This window comes from Aspergillus stella-maris, assembly GCF_047715825.1.
Source record: "Aspergillus stella-maris strain CBS 113639 unplaced genomic scaffold BDV14scaffold_164, whole genome shotgun sequence".
NCBI lineage: Eukaryota > Fungi > Ascomycota > Eurotiomycetes > Eurotiales > Aspergillaceae > Aspergillus > Aspergillus stella-maris.
In genome coordinates this window covers 1-15,081 of record NW_027396958.1, presented here as the reverse complement: position 1 = coordinate 15,081, position 15,081 = coordinate 1, and the positions used below count along the sequence as shown (strand labels likewise).

The 15,081-nt window shown below is 50.4% G+C and overlaps 6 protein-coding genes across 6 annotated transcripts; 4 read left to right on the top strand and 2 right to left on the bottom strand.

The window, feature by feature from the left end:
* Nucleotides 1-348: 348 nt before the first annotated feature.
* Nucleotides 349-1,473, bottom strand: BDV14DRAFT_206450 (aldo/keto reductase family protein; the record flags this gene model as incomplete). Its single annotated transcript, XM_073774915.1, has 2 exons — nucleotides 349-863; nucleotides 939-1,473. The coding sequence occupies 2 exons, from the start codon at nucleotides 1,471-1,473 to the stop codon at nucleotides 349-351; spliced, it is 1,050 nt and encodes a 349-aa protein (XP_073621614.1).
* A 477-nt stretch (nucleotides 1,474-1,950) lies between these two features.
* BDV14DRAFT_207812 (tubulin-domain-containing protein) lies at nucleotides 1,951-5,209 on the top strand (the record flags this gene model as incomplete). The annotated part of the gene is made up of 6 exons (XM_073775241.1): nucleotides 1,951-2,698; nucleotides 3,454-3,566; nucleotides 3,744-3,926; nucleotides 3,977-4,180; nucleotides 4,231-4,317; nucleotides 4,370-5,209. 6 exons carry the CDS (start codon nucleotides 1,951-1,953, stop codon nucleotides 5,042-5,044), a joined length of 2,010 nt encoding a protein of 669 aa, XP_073621613.1. The 3' UTR covers nucleotides 5,045-5,209.
* Nucleotides 5,210-5,785: 576 nt separating this feature from the next.
* Nucleotides 5,786-6,974, top strand: BDV14DRAFT_186297 (uncharacterized protein). Its single transcript, XM_073770790.1, has 3 exons — nucleotides 5,786-6,154; nucleotides 6,412-6,509; nucleotides 6,578-6,974. Exons 1-3 carry the CDS (start codon nucleotides 5,840-5,842, stop codon nucleotides 6,597-6,599), a joined length of 435 nt encoding a protein of 144 aa, XP_073621612.1. The 5' UTR covers nucleotides 5,786-5,839; the 3' UTR covers nucleotides 6,600-6,974.
* Nucleotides 6,975-8,556, bottom strand: BDV14DRAFT_186295 (uncharacterized protein). The gene has a single exon (XM_073770789.1). It carries the CDS (start codon nucleotides 7,834-7,836, stop codon nucleotides 7,618-7,620), a length of 219 nt encoding a protein of 72 aa, XP_073621611.1. The 5' UTR covers nucleotides 7,837-8,556; the 3' UTR covers nucleotides 6,975-7,617.
* A 2,651-nt stretch (nucleotides 8,557-11,207) lies between these two features.
* Nucleotides 11,208-11,621, top strand: BDV14DRAFT_206446 (uncharacterized protein; the record flags this gene model as incomplete). The annotated part of the gene is made up of 1 exon (XM_073774914.1): nucleotides 11,208-11,621. One exon carries the CDS (start codon nucleotides 11,208-11,210, stop codon nucleotides 11,619-11,621), a length of 414 nt encoding a protein of 137 aa, XP_073621610.1.
* A 201-nt stretch (nucleotides 11,622-11,822) lies between these two features.
* BDV14DRAFT_34244 (uncharacterized protein) lies at nucleotides 11,823-13,496 on the top strand. The gene is made up of 2 exons (XM_073776587.1): nucleotides 11,823-12,939; nucleotides 13,024-13,496. The coding sequence occupies exons 1-2, from the start codon at nucleotides 12,023-12,025 to the stop codon at nucleotides 13,145-13,147; spliced, it is 1,041 nt and encodes a 346-aa protein (XP_073621609.1). The 5' UTR covers nucleotides 11,823-12,022; the 3' UTR covers nucleotides 13,148-13,496.
* Nucleotides 13,497-15,081: the final 1,585 nt, after the last annotated feature.

The following is a 15,081-nucleotide window of genomic DNA, read 5'->3' as shown; positions in this document are numbered from 1 at the left end:
CCGCCTAGCTAAGATAACTCTACCTGACTAATGTATGACTAAGCGAGGTCGACCCTAGGGGCAGGCGGTAACGGGTGGCAGTATGCTCCGACACAAGGTAGTGCTACAAATGACTGCAAAACCTCATGGACTGAGCTATCATGAGCGATAACTAGCTACTAGCTACCTAATGAGTAGCATTTCATAACTTCAATTGCTCGACAAAACATGAATTTTTCCAATACAACGACATGAAACGCTACACTTGAATATATATATATCCGGCATTCACAGAAACAAGTAGACAGAGATTTATATATTTCTAATCTAGCAAAATCTATATTTCATGCCAACCTTTCCATCCCGCATCTAAGCCTTTGACTTCGGCTTGAACAGTGCCTCCTGGGTGTCATATGTATACTTAAGGTCAAGGTGCCAGTAATCCGGAGCCGTCGACTTGGCAATCAACCAAGCCTTGTCCAGTGCCTCGACGACTTCCTCAGGAAGAGGTCCCTTCTGAACGTCCTTGAGATTGCTCTCAAGTTGAGCAAAGCTGCTCACACCAATGATAATACCATCCCGGCCATCGTCGATGTTGAGTTTAGAGTGGTGGTGGACCCAGCGTAGGGCAGTCTCGGGCAGTGTAAGTCCATGCTTCTGTACCACCGGCTCAATGACGGACAGGGCTTCGAACGTGGCATCGCGGAAGTAGCGCTTTCGGTACATGCTGCCACTTGCAGCAGTATCACTGTATCGGCCCTCTGCGGGGACATTCTTCGTCTTGTACTTGCCGGAGAAGATACCACCAGCAAGAGGGTTGTAAATGACGATCTCAATGCCGTAGCGTTTGCACGCGGGGATCAGCTCGGTTTCAATTGAACGGGCTAGATTGTCGAAAGTCAGTATGTGATTCCACTTACGATGTCCACCTTCAGGTACATGAGAAAGGGTCAACTCACTGATCGCGTTGTACATGGCCTGGAAGATTGTTGGCCGAACCCAGCCCCTCTCATTGCAGAGCGTGACAATCTCCGCAACCTCAAAAGCAGTGTAGTTGCTCAGTCCCAACTGCACAAATTTGCCCTCCTTGTGGAACTCATTGACGGCCTGAAGGGTCTCGGCGAACGGAACCGACCGGTCAGGCGCATGCAGGTAGAAGATGTCGACCTGGTCGGTTCCCAACTCCTTGAGAGACAGCTCGAACTTCTCGCGGAGAACATCGGGCTTGTGGACACCAGGAGTTGCAGGGTAGACCTTGGTCGCCAGCTTGAGGCCGCGCTCCTTCCACTTTGCCTCCCTAGTATGAGCTTCTTGCGCTCCTCCGATGTAGGCTCGTGCAGTGTCGACTTCATTGAAGCCTTGCTGCTGGAAGTAGTCCAAGTGCTTGTTGAACTCGTCTAGAGAGGTAATCCGGGCACCCTTCGACTCGTCCGTACCGAAGGTCATCAGCCCGAGGATCGTCCTAGGGACGGGGTTCTGAGCGATGAGGACCATATTGCGGGGATACGAAGTCGTTCGGTGATGCGGGGTACACTTCACGTATGTTAGTCGGTGGACAGCGAGATAGAGGGCGGGAGAGCTGACATTTGACTGCAATTGAGATACCTTGGACCTCTAGCAAGCTACAGACACAGCAGAAGAGGATGTCTCGAGGACTCCATTCCGTGGAAGGGCCCTGGAGATAAACGGTCTCGATTATCAAGCACCTACCCCACATCGGATCGCGTCATTCCCACCCGGGTAGAAAATGCCGTGGACATGATTAGATGCTGACCCGATTACTGTAGATAGCTATATGAGAGTGTGCTCTTTGAATGCATGGTAATCTGGAAAGTTAACATGCCAGAGGTTGGAGGTTGTGCAGAGATGCGGGCCCAGTTGCTGAAGGAACGGCTATCTGCAGACATCACAGCTCTTAGCTCTCCAACCCCGCCACCATCAATGTCTTTGTCTTGATATCCAACACCAACCATGGCGACTGCAAGCAGCCCGCGATTCTCAATCTTGGTGATCAATCCGAACACCTCCACTCATATGACCGGTGCCCTGGTCCCTATACTGGAAAATTTGGGCTACACAGACGTTCACTTCGACTACTTCACAGCTCCACAATCCGAAGTCGTCACACTCCCCGATGGTCGAGCCATTCACGGAATTCCCAGCATCAACTCAGGAGAAGACTCGGTTCTGTCGGCGCTTCACTGCAGACCGTTCGTGGAGCCGCTAGTGTCAAAGTACGATGGTTTCCTCGTGGCATGCTACTCGGCGCATCCTCTTGTGGGAATGCTTCGAGAAGCTATCGATAAGCTAGAGGATGCAGCTTTACTGGAGCTTGGACCCACGGCAAATATCAAAAGCAAATACGTGACCGGCATCTTCGAGGGAAGCATTGTAGCTTCCTTGTCATTGGTCAGCTCTTTTCAACTTACTTGGGACGGCGGCTTCGGCAAATCTCAAGCTAAGGATACATTCGGAATTGTCACTACTGGTAGCAGTTGGAAGGCCGAGCTCAGCAACGCTGTCTCAGATATGCTTGTCAGATCTGGTGACCACAAAGGCTCGTCCAGCCGATTTGCTGGCGTGGAGACTACAGGACTCTCGGCCGTCGAACTACATACCACCCCTCCCGAGGAAGTTCGACGAAGGATTATTGAAGCTACTGAAAGGTTGATCAAGGCTACGCCGCGCCCTGTGAGTGCTATCTGTCTAGGATGTGCTGGTATGGCCGGCATGGAGGAAGCAGTGCGAGAGGGTTGCATCAAAGCGTATGGCCGGAAGCAAGGAAGCCGTGTTAGGATAGTCGACGGCGTTGTCTCCGGTGCGGGAATGCTTGTCACGGCGTGCAAAGCTGGTTTTTAGGAATTTATCTGCCAAATTGGTTAAAAGTATAGCGTCCATTAGACTTTCTGTGAAAACAATCCTACATTGTACATTATCCTGGCTCCAAACGCCGGAGACCTATTCCGGGCTGCTTTATAGTTTCGGGAGCCTCATCCATATCGAGTGTTACCAACTGCAGAGATTAATGAAATAGCTCAAAACTCTTATTGTGTAAACTTCCCGTTCTCCTAGTGAGAACGAAAGCTACTTTATTCATCATTGAAGTAGAGTTGCATCTACTACCTAGTCGCTGTCCCTCTGCTTCACTGCGTCACCTGTTTGCGGCCTGAGGCCCCACTTGGGTCAAAGTTCCCGAGGAACGCGCTACGCGTTGACAATCACCGCAACTTCTCCGGGGTCAAGCCGAAAAGATGCCCAGGTAAGTAAATAAAGGACATGCTGCACGCTGTATTATCTCCCGCTGACCTTCTATCTCTAGAGAAATTATCACAATTCAAGCCGGCCAATGCGGCAACAATGGTACGAGAATAAAAGAGACCCGCGGCTTTAATCAACCACCCCGAGACCTCTCCTTCCAGCCAACCCACCAAATCCCACGCGGTTGTCGGACGTGATACTGACGGAACTCTGTAGTCGGAAGCCAATTCTGGCAACAACTTTGTCTCGAGCATGGTATAAGTCAAGATGGAAACCTGGAGGAGTTTGCGACAGAAGGCGGTGATCGCAAGGATGTCTTCTTCTACCAGGTGGGTATACTATGCTATCTTGAGGTTTTACAAAGCAGGGGCTAATGAGTTCGATCGATTCTAGAGTGACGATACGCGATATATTCCCCGAGCGATCTTACTAGACCTGGAACCGAGGGTAGGAACACCGAGTGCAGAGAACATCTGCGGACAACAAACTGAGACGTTTTTGAATAGGTACTGAACGGCATTCAATCGGGCCCCTACAAGAACATCTACAACCCGGAGAACTTTTTTATCGGGCAACAGGGTATTGGTGCGGGGAACAACTGGGGTGCTGGATACGCCGCCGGTGAGGTCGTCCAAGAGGAGGTCTTCGACATGATTGATCGAGAGGCGGATGGCAGTGACTCGCTAGAGGTATGGACTTGGAAGATGCTGGACAATGAAACCAAGTTAACATCGAATAGGGGTTCATGTTCCTACATTCAATCGCAGGAGGAACTGGATCGGGACTGGGAAGTTTCCTTCTGGAGCGCATGAACGACCGGTTCCCGAAGAAGTTGATTCAGACATACTCCGTCTTCCCCGATAACCAGGCTGCCGACGTCGTGGTAAACCCCTACAACAGTCTTCTTGCTTTGCGACGACTGACGCAGAACGCCGACTCTGTGGTAAGAACACTCTATTTGAGAGATGTAGCGTGCGCTAAGTGATGTTCTAGGTCGTATTGGATAACGCCGCCCTCTCGAAGATCGTCGCAGACAGACTGCACGTGCAAGAGCCTTCTTTCCAGCAAACGAACCAACTTGTATGTAGCGGACGTTGAAGCGAACATGGAGGAACGTTGCTGACAATCACAGGTTTCGACCGTCATGTCCGCATCTACCACCACCCTCCGATACCCCGGTTACATGCACAACGACCTCGTCGGAATCATCGCCTCCCTTATCCCCACGCCACGCAGCCACTTCTTACTTACTTCATACACACCCTTCACAGGAGACAATATTGACCAAGCCAAGACGGTCCGGAAAACGACCGTGCTAGACGTTATGCGCCGTCTTCTCCAGCCCAAGAACCGCATGGTCTCAATCAACCCCAGCAAATCCAGCTGCTACATCAGCATTCTCAACATTATCCAAGGTGAAGCCGACCCGACAGACGTGCACAAATCGCTACTCCGCATTCGTGAGCGACGTCTGGCGTCATTCATCCCTTGGGGTCCGGCTAGTATCCAAGTCGCTTTAACGAAGAAATCTCCGTACATCCAGAATACGAACCGCGTCAGTGGACTCATGCTGGCCAACCACACATCTGTCGCCACATTGTTCAAGCGAATTGTGCAGCAATACGACCGTTTGCGCAAGCGAAACGCTTTCTTAGAACAGTACAAGAAGGAAGCACCTTTCCAAGACGGTCTCGACGAATTCGACGAAGCCCGAGCAGTGGTAATGGATCTAGTCGGGGAGTACGAAGCGGCTGAAAGAGAGAACTACCTAGACCCTGACGCGGGGAACCAGGAGCTCGGGGTATAGCGTAGTCCATTTCTAATTTTCATTTCTATATCTTATGACCCTGAGAATGACCTGGTGTATTCTGAGAAGGAAAAGGCGTCTATATGTTTTCTTTTCTTTTCATTGTGAATGTTCTTGTTAGGTCTGTTTGGCGCAGGAAGTATAGTCTACATTGGGAGAAATGCATAGTATTTGAAATTTTGAAGAAAAGTCAGCCTTGGTCCATCGAGATCAAGGCTGAACCAAAAGGACCAAATGACCATGTTCGGTCTTGTGCGCTGACTTCTTTCTTTGGATCCGGGCGTCCGGGGTACATGCAGTGCCCTGGGCTGTGCAGCCTGCCTGTGCTAGGCGCCGTAAGCGGCGACCTCAGCTTTGGCCTCATTGCAGTCCTCGAGTACAATAAATGCCGTCAAGTGGCACAGCGGTGCTGACTTCAGTTGTCACTCGAATATTCGAAGATATATTTCAAGTGTGCCTAGATTGTACTTCTTGACACAGATCGAGACCCCAAGCGCTAGCGTAGCATTCTGTAGATGCCTGCTGGCTGAGTCTACCTTATCAACTCGACCGTCCTCATAAGTGCTACCTAGTCATACCCCAGCTATACTCGTATCAGAATCCATTGCTAGAAGTGACCGACATCGTAGATCCCATGAGTCGGCCTCCAGACAAACTTCCTTGTCGTATACATAAAAGTCACATGACCCACTTAAAGCAGCACCGACGCCACTCCCCATCCGTCACACCGTCTTCATCACATCCATAGTACAACCTTCTACCCTGAGCATCCAAACACAGGGTGAAACCGTCATAATGGACGAATACTCATCCGGCGGAGGCGGGAAGCTCAAGCTCAAGGGCTCTAAGGTCGCTGATGGGCGAGTCAAGAAGAAGAAGAAGGGTAGTAAGAAGGCTTCGGCTTCGGCTTCGACTGCGGCTGGCGCGGGTGATGAGAAGGGCGAGTCTACCGATGCTGGTGGTGAGCTGAAGGATCTTGATCGAGAGGGTGGTGCTGCGGGGGAGGAGAATGAGCAGGGGGGTGAAGAGTCACGATCAAGATCTGGATCCGCGACTCCCGCTGCAAAGACGGAGGCTGAGAGGAGGCATGAGGAGATGAGGAGGAAACGGGTATGTTGCATTTACCCCTTTGCTTTACCCATGGTTGCATACTGCATCTGTTGTTTTCTTTTTGCAAGAATCGTTTTGTTGTTGTTGTTGTTGTTGTTGTTTTTTGGCACTCTCCTCATGTAACGATCCTTGTGTACTTTTGTCATGTCTTTCTATGTTTTCCATCTTTCACGTCGAACAAGACCGACCTCAACCCTGGGCTCTTTCGCAACGTCCAACTACCAGATCCATCGACACACATACTAACAGACGACTAGGTACAAGAGCGCCTAAAGAAAGAAGGTGTCAAGACACACAAAGAGCGAGTTGAAGAACTAAACAAATATCTGAGTCGCTTGAGCGAGCATCACGATATGTACGTTTCAACCTCCGTCCTCAAACCCGAACGATTGGTGGTGGTGGTGATTTTAACAATCTATACAGGCCCAAGATCGGACCCGGCTAGACCAGCCAGCCAGCTGAGACAAGTATCGAAGTCATGTTATGATTTAGGTTGGGTTCAGCTTGGCTTCAGCTCCAGCTCAGCCTTGTCCTGTAGGTGCCCGTTTCAGGAGATTGCGCTTGGCCGAGTCCCTTTGGTTGAATGGTTGATAGCGCACAAGGTACGCGGCCTGATTGAGCTTCCGCGAACTGGGATGGTGCCGGCTACGTTCTGCACGCTTACTGGCTAGGCAAGAGTTTCTATTGGCGCTGGCCAAAAAGTAGTGGCTGCCTTGTCTCTACGGCCACGCTTCAGGCAGTTAGTCACTGCGCTGCGCTGCACTGCGGTTGCTACCGGAATTTCTTTACCTAGTTTATGTTGATTTGGAGAAGGCAAGAGATGATAGGTCAAAAATATGCAGTGTATATACCTAGTTATACCCACTTGGCTATGTGACACGCCAATGGACAGAATCATATTCAAAAAATAAGCCAGACAATGTTCTACCCTGATATTGTGTAGCGCTGTGCGGTGTAGTGTATTGTTGAAAAGTCGGGAAGCCATCCATTACCAATACCAAGAACCAAACCAAGGATACTGTAATAATGAGCTCACGATCCCAACACCATGCAAGAACGTATAAACGTATATGAAAATCGACTCCACGAGATCACGAGATCTAACGCCACGCGAATGATGCGGAAAATGAAAATGAAATAGAAATAGAGGAAAATAGAGAGGAAAGATGCCCCAACCCCGAACTGAAAGAGATGCTCAACAACGGCAAATGGTGAAACCCAAAACATAGGAAAAACGGAGTCGAGACAATTCTATACCGAGCGTTGCTGCGTAGCGGCGTAGATTGATTGGGTCCTCGACTCCAGATCGCGGACTACCCAAGTGGCCGCCGAGTCGAGTCACCGTCGCTGGGCTGGAGCTAGGACCAGATCCAGGCCAGATGGCAACGACAGCTCACTCATCTCAGAGTGAGCTGAAACGATGGTAGCAACGTCGGGAGTCGCAACCACACAAGGGAAGGGCTCTATACCCCCTTAATAACCTGCGTCCGTTCGCTATTCAACTTATCTGCATTCCGAGCATGCGACTCCTTCTTGCAGTCCTCGAGTCCAGTGCAAGAATGGGCCTCGAGCATCCGGTGTTTCGAGCAGAAGTGGCCATTGCAGAAGCTGCAGTCGCCGACGATCCGCTGCGCGGCCTCCTTGCACTCCTTGAAGTTGCAACGGGGCTTGCGGGGAGCCATATTGGGTGGTTGTGCTGTGGTGTGGTGTGATGTGGTGGCGAGGATAAGGCGTGGTACGTAGACCGTGAATAGATGGCCGGAGACGGAGAGAGGCCGAAGTCGGACTTGGTGCGGAGGTGACGGGGACGGGAGCGGAGTGAGTTGGAGAAGGTTTGGGAGAGAGTTTTGGGTGGAAGATTGGTTATTGGGAGGGCTCGATTGTTCGCCGGGAGGAGAGACGGGGCGAGGCGGTTTTTCAGTAAATTGGAGATGGAATACTGAGACGAGAGGATGACGTGGTGAGGGAGCCTAGTAGGAGACCGGTCACAAGGGCGAGAGAGGGTCTTTGGGAGGCGACGGGGAGGTCGGAGGCAGATAAGGAGGCGAGATAAGGACGGGATGGAGGTAGAGGAACAGTTAGATGAAGGGGGAGGGGATAGCGGTATAAATAGGAGCAGTAGCGGTGATCAGACGGCAGATGAGACTAACCAACAAAGAGTGGACAGGCTAGAACAAGAGAAGACTCGAAAGCAGCGCCAAATGTCAATTTATACCGAAGAACTCGCCTCATGGATGCCCGGCTGAGTCAAGGGACTATTACTGAAGGCGATCGCTGTTGCAGTCTTATTTTAGGTGGACCGCTAACTAGAATGGAAGCTTCCAGTGGGCAGGCCAGGCTTCGGTCGGTTGCTTTATGCTTCATTATTGGGTTGCTGAAAGATTTGTTGCTTTATTAATCATTGACCCAGAGTCTTGCCTTGCCATCTGTAACAATGAAGTGGCAGTGAAGGGCTGATCTGACTAACGCCTTATTTCATCCATTGCGCCAGAACAGAGTATACCTACGTGTCTCTTTTAGTCTACCACATACTTCATCCTTAATCATTTGGATGGCGTCATGCTGCCACCATTTTGTGGTTAAAGTCTTTCTGACTGAACGATGTCGCAAGTGACAGCATCACAGGAACCGTAGAGTTGATCCTCAGTATAAGATTCGCAGCCCAACCGGCAGCAATGCACTGGCCCCAGTACAACGAGACAATCCAATGCATGCAATAAGAGACTTCCAGCAAGTTGCGGCAGGGCAATCCAGGTACTCAGGTCACTGCCAAGCCAATGGCTGTCCAATTTACATCTGGTCTAACCTGTATCCCCGCAATAATCGATCCATATTCCATAGTTCAGTTGCCATATGAAGTACCGTAGGATTGTCGGAACTCGTGATTTGGTTGAATCTTAATGTCCCCTAGCAACAGTCACATGGAGCGCCGAACCATAGCCTGCGCAATCCTCGTCACCTGGACCTGATCCCAACAATTTCCGTGTTTAACGTCTGCCAGTTTCGGAGGTCACATTGGTGTACTTCAACGGCCCAAGTTAAACGTACTTTGTACCTCGACACAAACCACAGGCAGTTGGCCGCCGGAAGCGCTCGAGTCGCACATCCTGCAGTGTATGTACCTGTGCGTTGTGTTCTGTGGTCTGTCTGTGCTGGCTGCACTCTGCAGCGATTTTAGCCGGATTCAGATCGCCAGTCATAATGGCATTATTGATGGCCCTGCCCTTGGGCTCACTGACAGGCTCGAGGTTCCCCCTTCGACAGGAAACCTCGGCTACCCACAGCACTCCAGACGTTTGTACGCCGTCGCCGGTTTCCGGGGTGCGTGAATTTCAAACCGAGTTGGCAGTCGTAATTGAAAGTAACTAATCGGACCGCGGCCTCCAATGCCAGAATGGTAGCATGCATTGTGGTTCTACCGTTCTTCACAGTTCAGAGTCAGACTGGGGAGGTTGTCTGGGTGTACAGTACAGCTGCTAGGCGGCTAGACCCAATGAGGAATCCCCGAATTTTGGCCGCAGCGCCATGAACTCCAGTTTCCTACAGCATCCTCCAACTCTTTCAGTCTCATTAACTCTATCCTGCTAGTGCTCGGTCACGCCAACTTCATCTCTACTGGCGATCAACTTCACTAGCTGCATCGGCCTCAAGAAAATCACCTCAATCATATCCACATCCCGCTGAGTTACGCGGTCACTCACTTTCTCTGCTCCACCGAAACATGGCGTGTCCACTGTCCACTCTGTTACTGACGACTGACCGCTTCACCTGGCATTCTTCGAGAGTGGCGACCAGCCAGATATCCCTGCTCTTCTAACTTAGTGTCTCACTCACGAGTCGCGGCCTCGACCCTTGACTATTTTGAACTGTGGCTGCTCGATCGACAGACGGGAGTCAGATGGCGCTTTGTCGATCTCCACACCCTCAAAGGGGCATCGTTACGACCTTTCTTCACAGAACCATGTTGCTTAACCGTCAATGGCGAGCGGGCGGCATTTGAGAATTTGAGCGATGCCTGACTATCGGTGTCAGCGTGTTAAATGTTCGCTCGGACAAATATTTTTCAACTGACAACTCACGGTCAACTCATGAACAGCATATCTTGTGGGGAAACCTGCAAGTACTTTCAAAGGGAAGTGTCGCTCTGCAACTCAGAGCCAATATAGTGCAGCGGAAATATCTCGCCGCGATCATAGCAACTTCCTAACCCGCTCACAGCCCCATCGCACTTTCCTTATCATTGCGGGATCCCTGGTCGATTACCAAGGAAGAGGCAGCTGTTGATGCTGTCGATGGCACTTTCCCATCTCGGTAAAAGAGTCAATTGCTCCTTCCTTTCTTGGGCCCACATTGAGTTTACAATGAAGGTGCAATGGATTCACCGGCAGTGCACCTTCTTTATGTTTATATGAAGCAGTCGTTCTTCGCAAACACCAATTTCCACGTACAAGAACCTGTCGGGTTCCCGATTTCTCTCACGACTGCTCTGGGATGACACAATGTCATTATCAGTTGTTGATTACTTTGGTCATGTTTAAAAGAAGACTCATCACGACGAGATATCACACAATTCATGAGCAATCGAATATGGTGCTGCCAGACCTCCAAGGTTGCCCAGCACGATGAGTTTTTTTGACTTTGCTTCAACAAAATGCTCGACCCATGAGATGCCAGCACCTACCTCCCATGTCCGGTCTGGATGGAAAGCTATCTGGATAGCTTGTCAATATGTCGCTATGACTCTTCTGCCGGTCCTCAAGGAAGACTGTGCGGACTTTCCAGTCGACTTCTTAAGCTAACAGCGTATCTAGGTAACACAGCTACATCTTGGTTCATTACTCGCTGACAAAAATCAGCTGAGATCTCTCTCTGGATGTCGTGATGCACGGATCCCCGCGCCTTTCAAATCAAACTGACCCCCTGCGTCTCTCTTGATTGATATCCTACAAAATGATGCCTTACGGAGGGGCAGCTCCTTGGTCATTTATTTCAAGAATTCCTCTAGCCTTTATCGTCCATATTACGAGATATCTTGTATTCATGCACCTCCAATATGAAACTTTTCTACGCAGCGTTGTTCCTTTTAGCGCTCGCACAACCTAGTGTCGTACTTGCTCGAGAAGATTTCGAAGTCGGGTACACCTCTTCCCGCGAGACGACTCTGATTGAAGCCAGAGCCGATTCAGTCAAAGACACTGCGCGACAGATGGTCGGCAACGACAAACAATTCCAATGTGTGGACGAGATCGTTCAACAGGAGAGTGGTTGGGATCAATCTGCCACCAACTCTGCCTCCGGCGCCTACGGTCTATTCCAGGCTCTGCCTCCATCCAGGATGAACTCAGCCGGCCCAGACTGGCGAACCAACCCACGCACTCAAATCAAATGGGGTCTTGACTATATCAAGGGCCGTTACGGCACTCCTTGTGCGGCGTTGGATTTTCGGCGGGTCCATGGCTGGTATTAGCTACAAGTACCATGGCGCATGGCCCCGCTGGGTGACAGATATTCCCTTTTTGGGGCAAGTGGCTCGGATTATGGGGTCGCAAATCCATCGAGGTCTTTTTACCACTGAATATGTCTTTTATAACATTCATATATCGCGGAGATAACCTCGGAGTCAAGCACGCAATGCTAGCCAGTCTGTTCTTGTAGTCGATGCTTGGCCCCGGACATAACTCACATTTATCACCAATCGCCGGCTTGGACTACTATAGGAATCCTTCAATACTATAAAGCAAGCATGGAATCGATAGTCGAGGCCAGAAAAAGAGCGAAAAAAAGCACTCAATCAATTCAAATTCAGTATCTATCTTCTTGGGACTTCTCCCCTTGGCTCCAAATATCCCACTGTCGAATATAGCAACCATGACAGACTTCAGGGCTGCCACTATCAAGAAACGAGCAACCTACGCCGCATTCTTCAAGCGCCAACTCTTCGAAGAGCCACCAATTGTCTCGCACAGTGAGGTAGACCTTACCGGAAAGACCGCCATCGTCACTGGCTCAAATACAGGCATCGGCTTCGAATGCTGCAGACAGCTCCTAGACTTAGGTCTTAGCAACCTTGTCATCGCAGTCCGCACCCTGTCCAAGGGCGAGGAAGCCAAGAAGCAACTTCTTGCTGAGAGACGATCTCATGCTAGATGCCAAATTGAGGTCCGCCAGCTTAATCTCACAAGCTACGACTCCATCACCGCGTTCGTGGAATACACCAAGACCCTCGACCGTTTGGACATAGTGATCAACAACGCCGGTCTCATGAAACGATCCTTCGAGACCGATCCGCGAACAGGGCATGAAGAGACAATCCAAGTCAACCACCTTGGGAACTCCCTCCTCGTCATCCTCTTGATCCCCGTTGTCCAAGCAAAGAACGCCCCCTCGCACCCAGGCCGCATCACCTTCGTAAACTCAGACACACCCTCCTGGGCCAACTTCAAGGAGAAGGAATCTAACCCACTCCTTTCGGCCTTTGACAAAAAGGAGAACTTCGACATGATGGACCGCTACCCAACCTCCAAGCTGCTGGGCCAGCTCTTTCTCAAGGAACTTGCAAAGCGCGTTCCGCCATCTGTTGTCGTCATAAATCAGTGTAATCCGGGTATGTGCAACACTGGTCTTGCTCGGGATTACGACGGCGGCTTCCTGGGACTTGTTGCTTTTCTAATCAATCTGCTTTTGGCGAGGAAGGCTTCTGTTGGTGCTCGCTCGCTTACTGATTCGGCTGTTAATCATGGGGAGGTATCCCATGGTGAGTATATTGAGGATGGACTGGTTGCTCCGTGAGTTCTCTCATTCTTTTTTCTTTGCAAGAAGTCTCGTCGACTAGAAGAGTTGCTAATATTATGCGTTTCTTCTTTGCTTAGGATGGCGCCGTTCGTGTATACATCTGAGGGCGAGAAGGTAGCCGCACGACTCTGGCAGGAGACAATGGATGAGCTTGCTTTTGCAGGCGTCGAGGATATCCTCAAGGGTCTGGGCAAAAAATGAACACGTACTCAAGAGACCTTGAGGGATATGGATGCTTTTTGGGATATGATTCTGGCAGTTTGAGAGTAATCGTATGGCATTTGCGCCTGCACCTGCAGGGCCTTGGGGCGCGCCTTCTGTTTTTTGGAACCGCATGTAATTAGGTAGCCCGGTGGCGGTTGGAAAGCCTCCTCCCGCCTTCAGGCCTACTTAGGTTCCTCTCTGGTCTTCCCTTGTAACCGTCAGCAAAGGGTCACACTAATGTTTCTTCCACGGAATTTTTCATATTCGACTTTTGTTTTCTTCTTCCTTTGACTATGACGGCTCTTTGACCATGACGGCGTCTTGACATCTTGCCCCTGTTGGTTTTATTGCTTTTTCACACAGTTGACGGACCGTCCGGAGGCCACTCTCACAGTGTTAGCCACTCTTTTTGCTCATCAGTATTGGCGTTAGGCCGAGGTTGGCCTGTAGACAACTATCCACTCTATTGCTCTTGTGACCACCCCAGATTATGACAACAGTCTTTAAGCCTGACAATCATTAGAATTGCCCTTACCACCCCCACAGAACACTAATACACTGCAGTGTATAGACAATAAAGTCAAGGCTAGTACCCATGGATCGACTTATGACGTGGTGATCGTGAACTCGTTATTCTCTCTTTCTGACCTCATCCATACGGAGTTTGGGCGGATTACAATCAGACACCACAGCTATGGGGTCCTCCATAGCTAGCTTACCAATCGTCCAGCATCGCCGGTCATTTAATTCCGCGGAGGATCATCGATCCCGCTACCAGGTTGATGGGATTCAGGGGTGGTCATGTTGGGACGTCCTGGTGTTCAAGCAGTGTTGGGCCGGGGAAGGCTCGGATTTCCTTCTGGCATAGTCTGGAGTAAGAGTCAATGTGGGGAATTGGATTAATGATTTGGACCAGGCCAGGGCCGTGAATTGAGAACATTTCCAAGGTCGCAAGTGTTGCAATTTTGATGCGATCAGCAAGATGTTCGATCAATCTTATATGGTTGGCCGAACCAATCTATGCTGACCCAGAACCGGGACAGTGAGCCCCCACAGCTGCGATTTCTCGGGAATGGCTCGGGATTTTCTTGGGAATTTGGTTCCAAAGTATGGGGAAGGGCGGTTGTAATATCGATACACTCACCTGGAATACGGGGTATACGGTTTGACTCGCCTCAACGCCTAATATTGCTAACATTGGATATGGCCTGATTTTTGCATCTTGTGGCGCTTGGTTCCCTGTCCCTGCCTCGATGCGGCCCACTGCCCCGGGTCACCAAGTCCCCGCGATTTACTCCAGTGCTCCATACCAGCATCTAGGCGAACGACCGGGGGAAACCAGTGGTAATTGCATGCTCAACGTTCACTTCTGTGCTATAAGTACGATATCCAACAAACATCCAGTTCAGAAGAGGACTCAGTAGCCCTAGAGGGCTTAGATGGACGCCGATTCCGGGGAAAAGGAAACTAACTTTAAAGGGAGACTGTACTTCAGGCGGGCATACTTCTGGGCACCTTTTGGGCATGGTAGAAAATGCTGATTCGCTCTGATCATTAAAGCTTCCCCGGGAAATTGCGGAGGGCAATGCTGCGAGGCTTTGGTTTCATGCTGCTACCTAAACCGGCCATTCTCGCGCCTTATAGTCTCAGGTTCGTAAGCTCGCGGCTGAGGCACGAGACTGGCTCAAATCGCCGTTATTAGCCTTGACCAGTACGGCAGAAGACAATGTAATGGGGCCAAAATCCAATCATGCATCCTTTTTGACTAGTCGAAACTAATTGAACTAGCACTTGGGATCCTTGGATAGCCGTTGCTGCTACTTGAGTTAAGAACGCATTAACGTATTTCACCAGTCATCCGACCGCCACCAGTCATCCGACCGCCCCCTCAAAAGTCGACGCGTTTTCGACACGTCTCTTTTTAACCAACC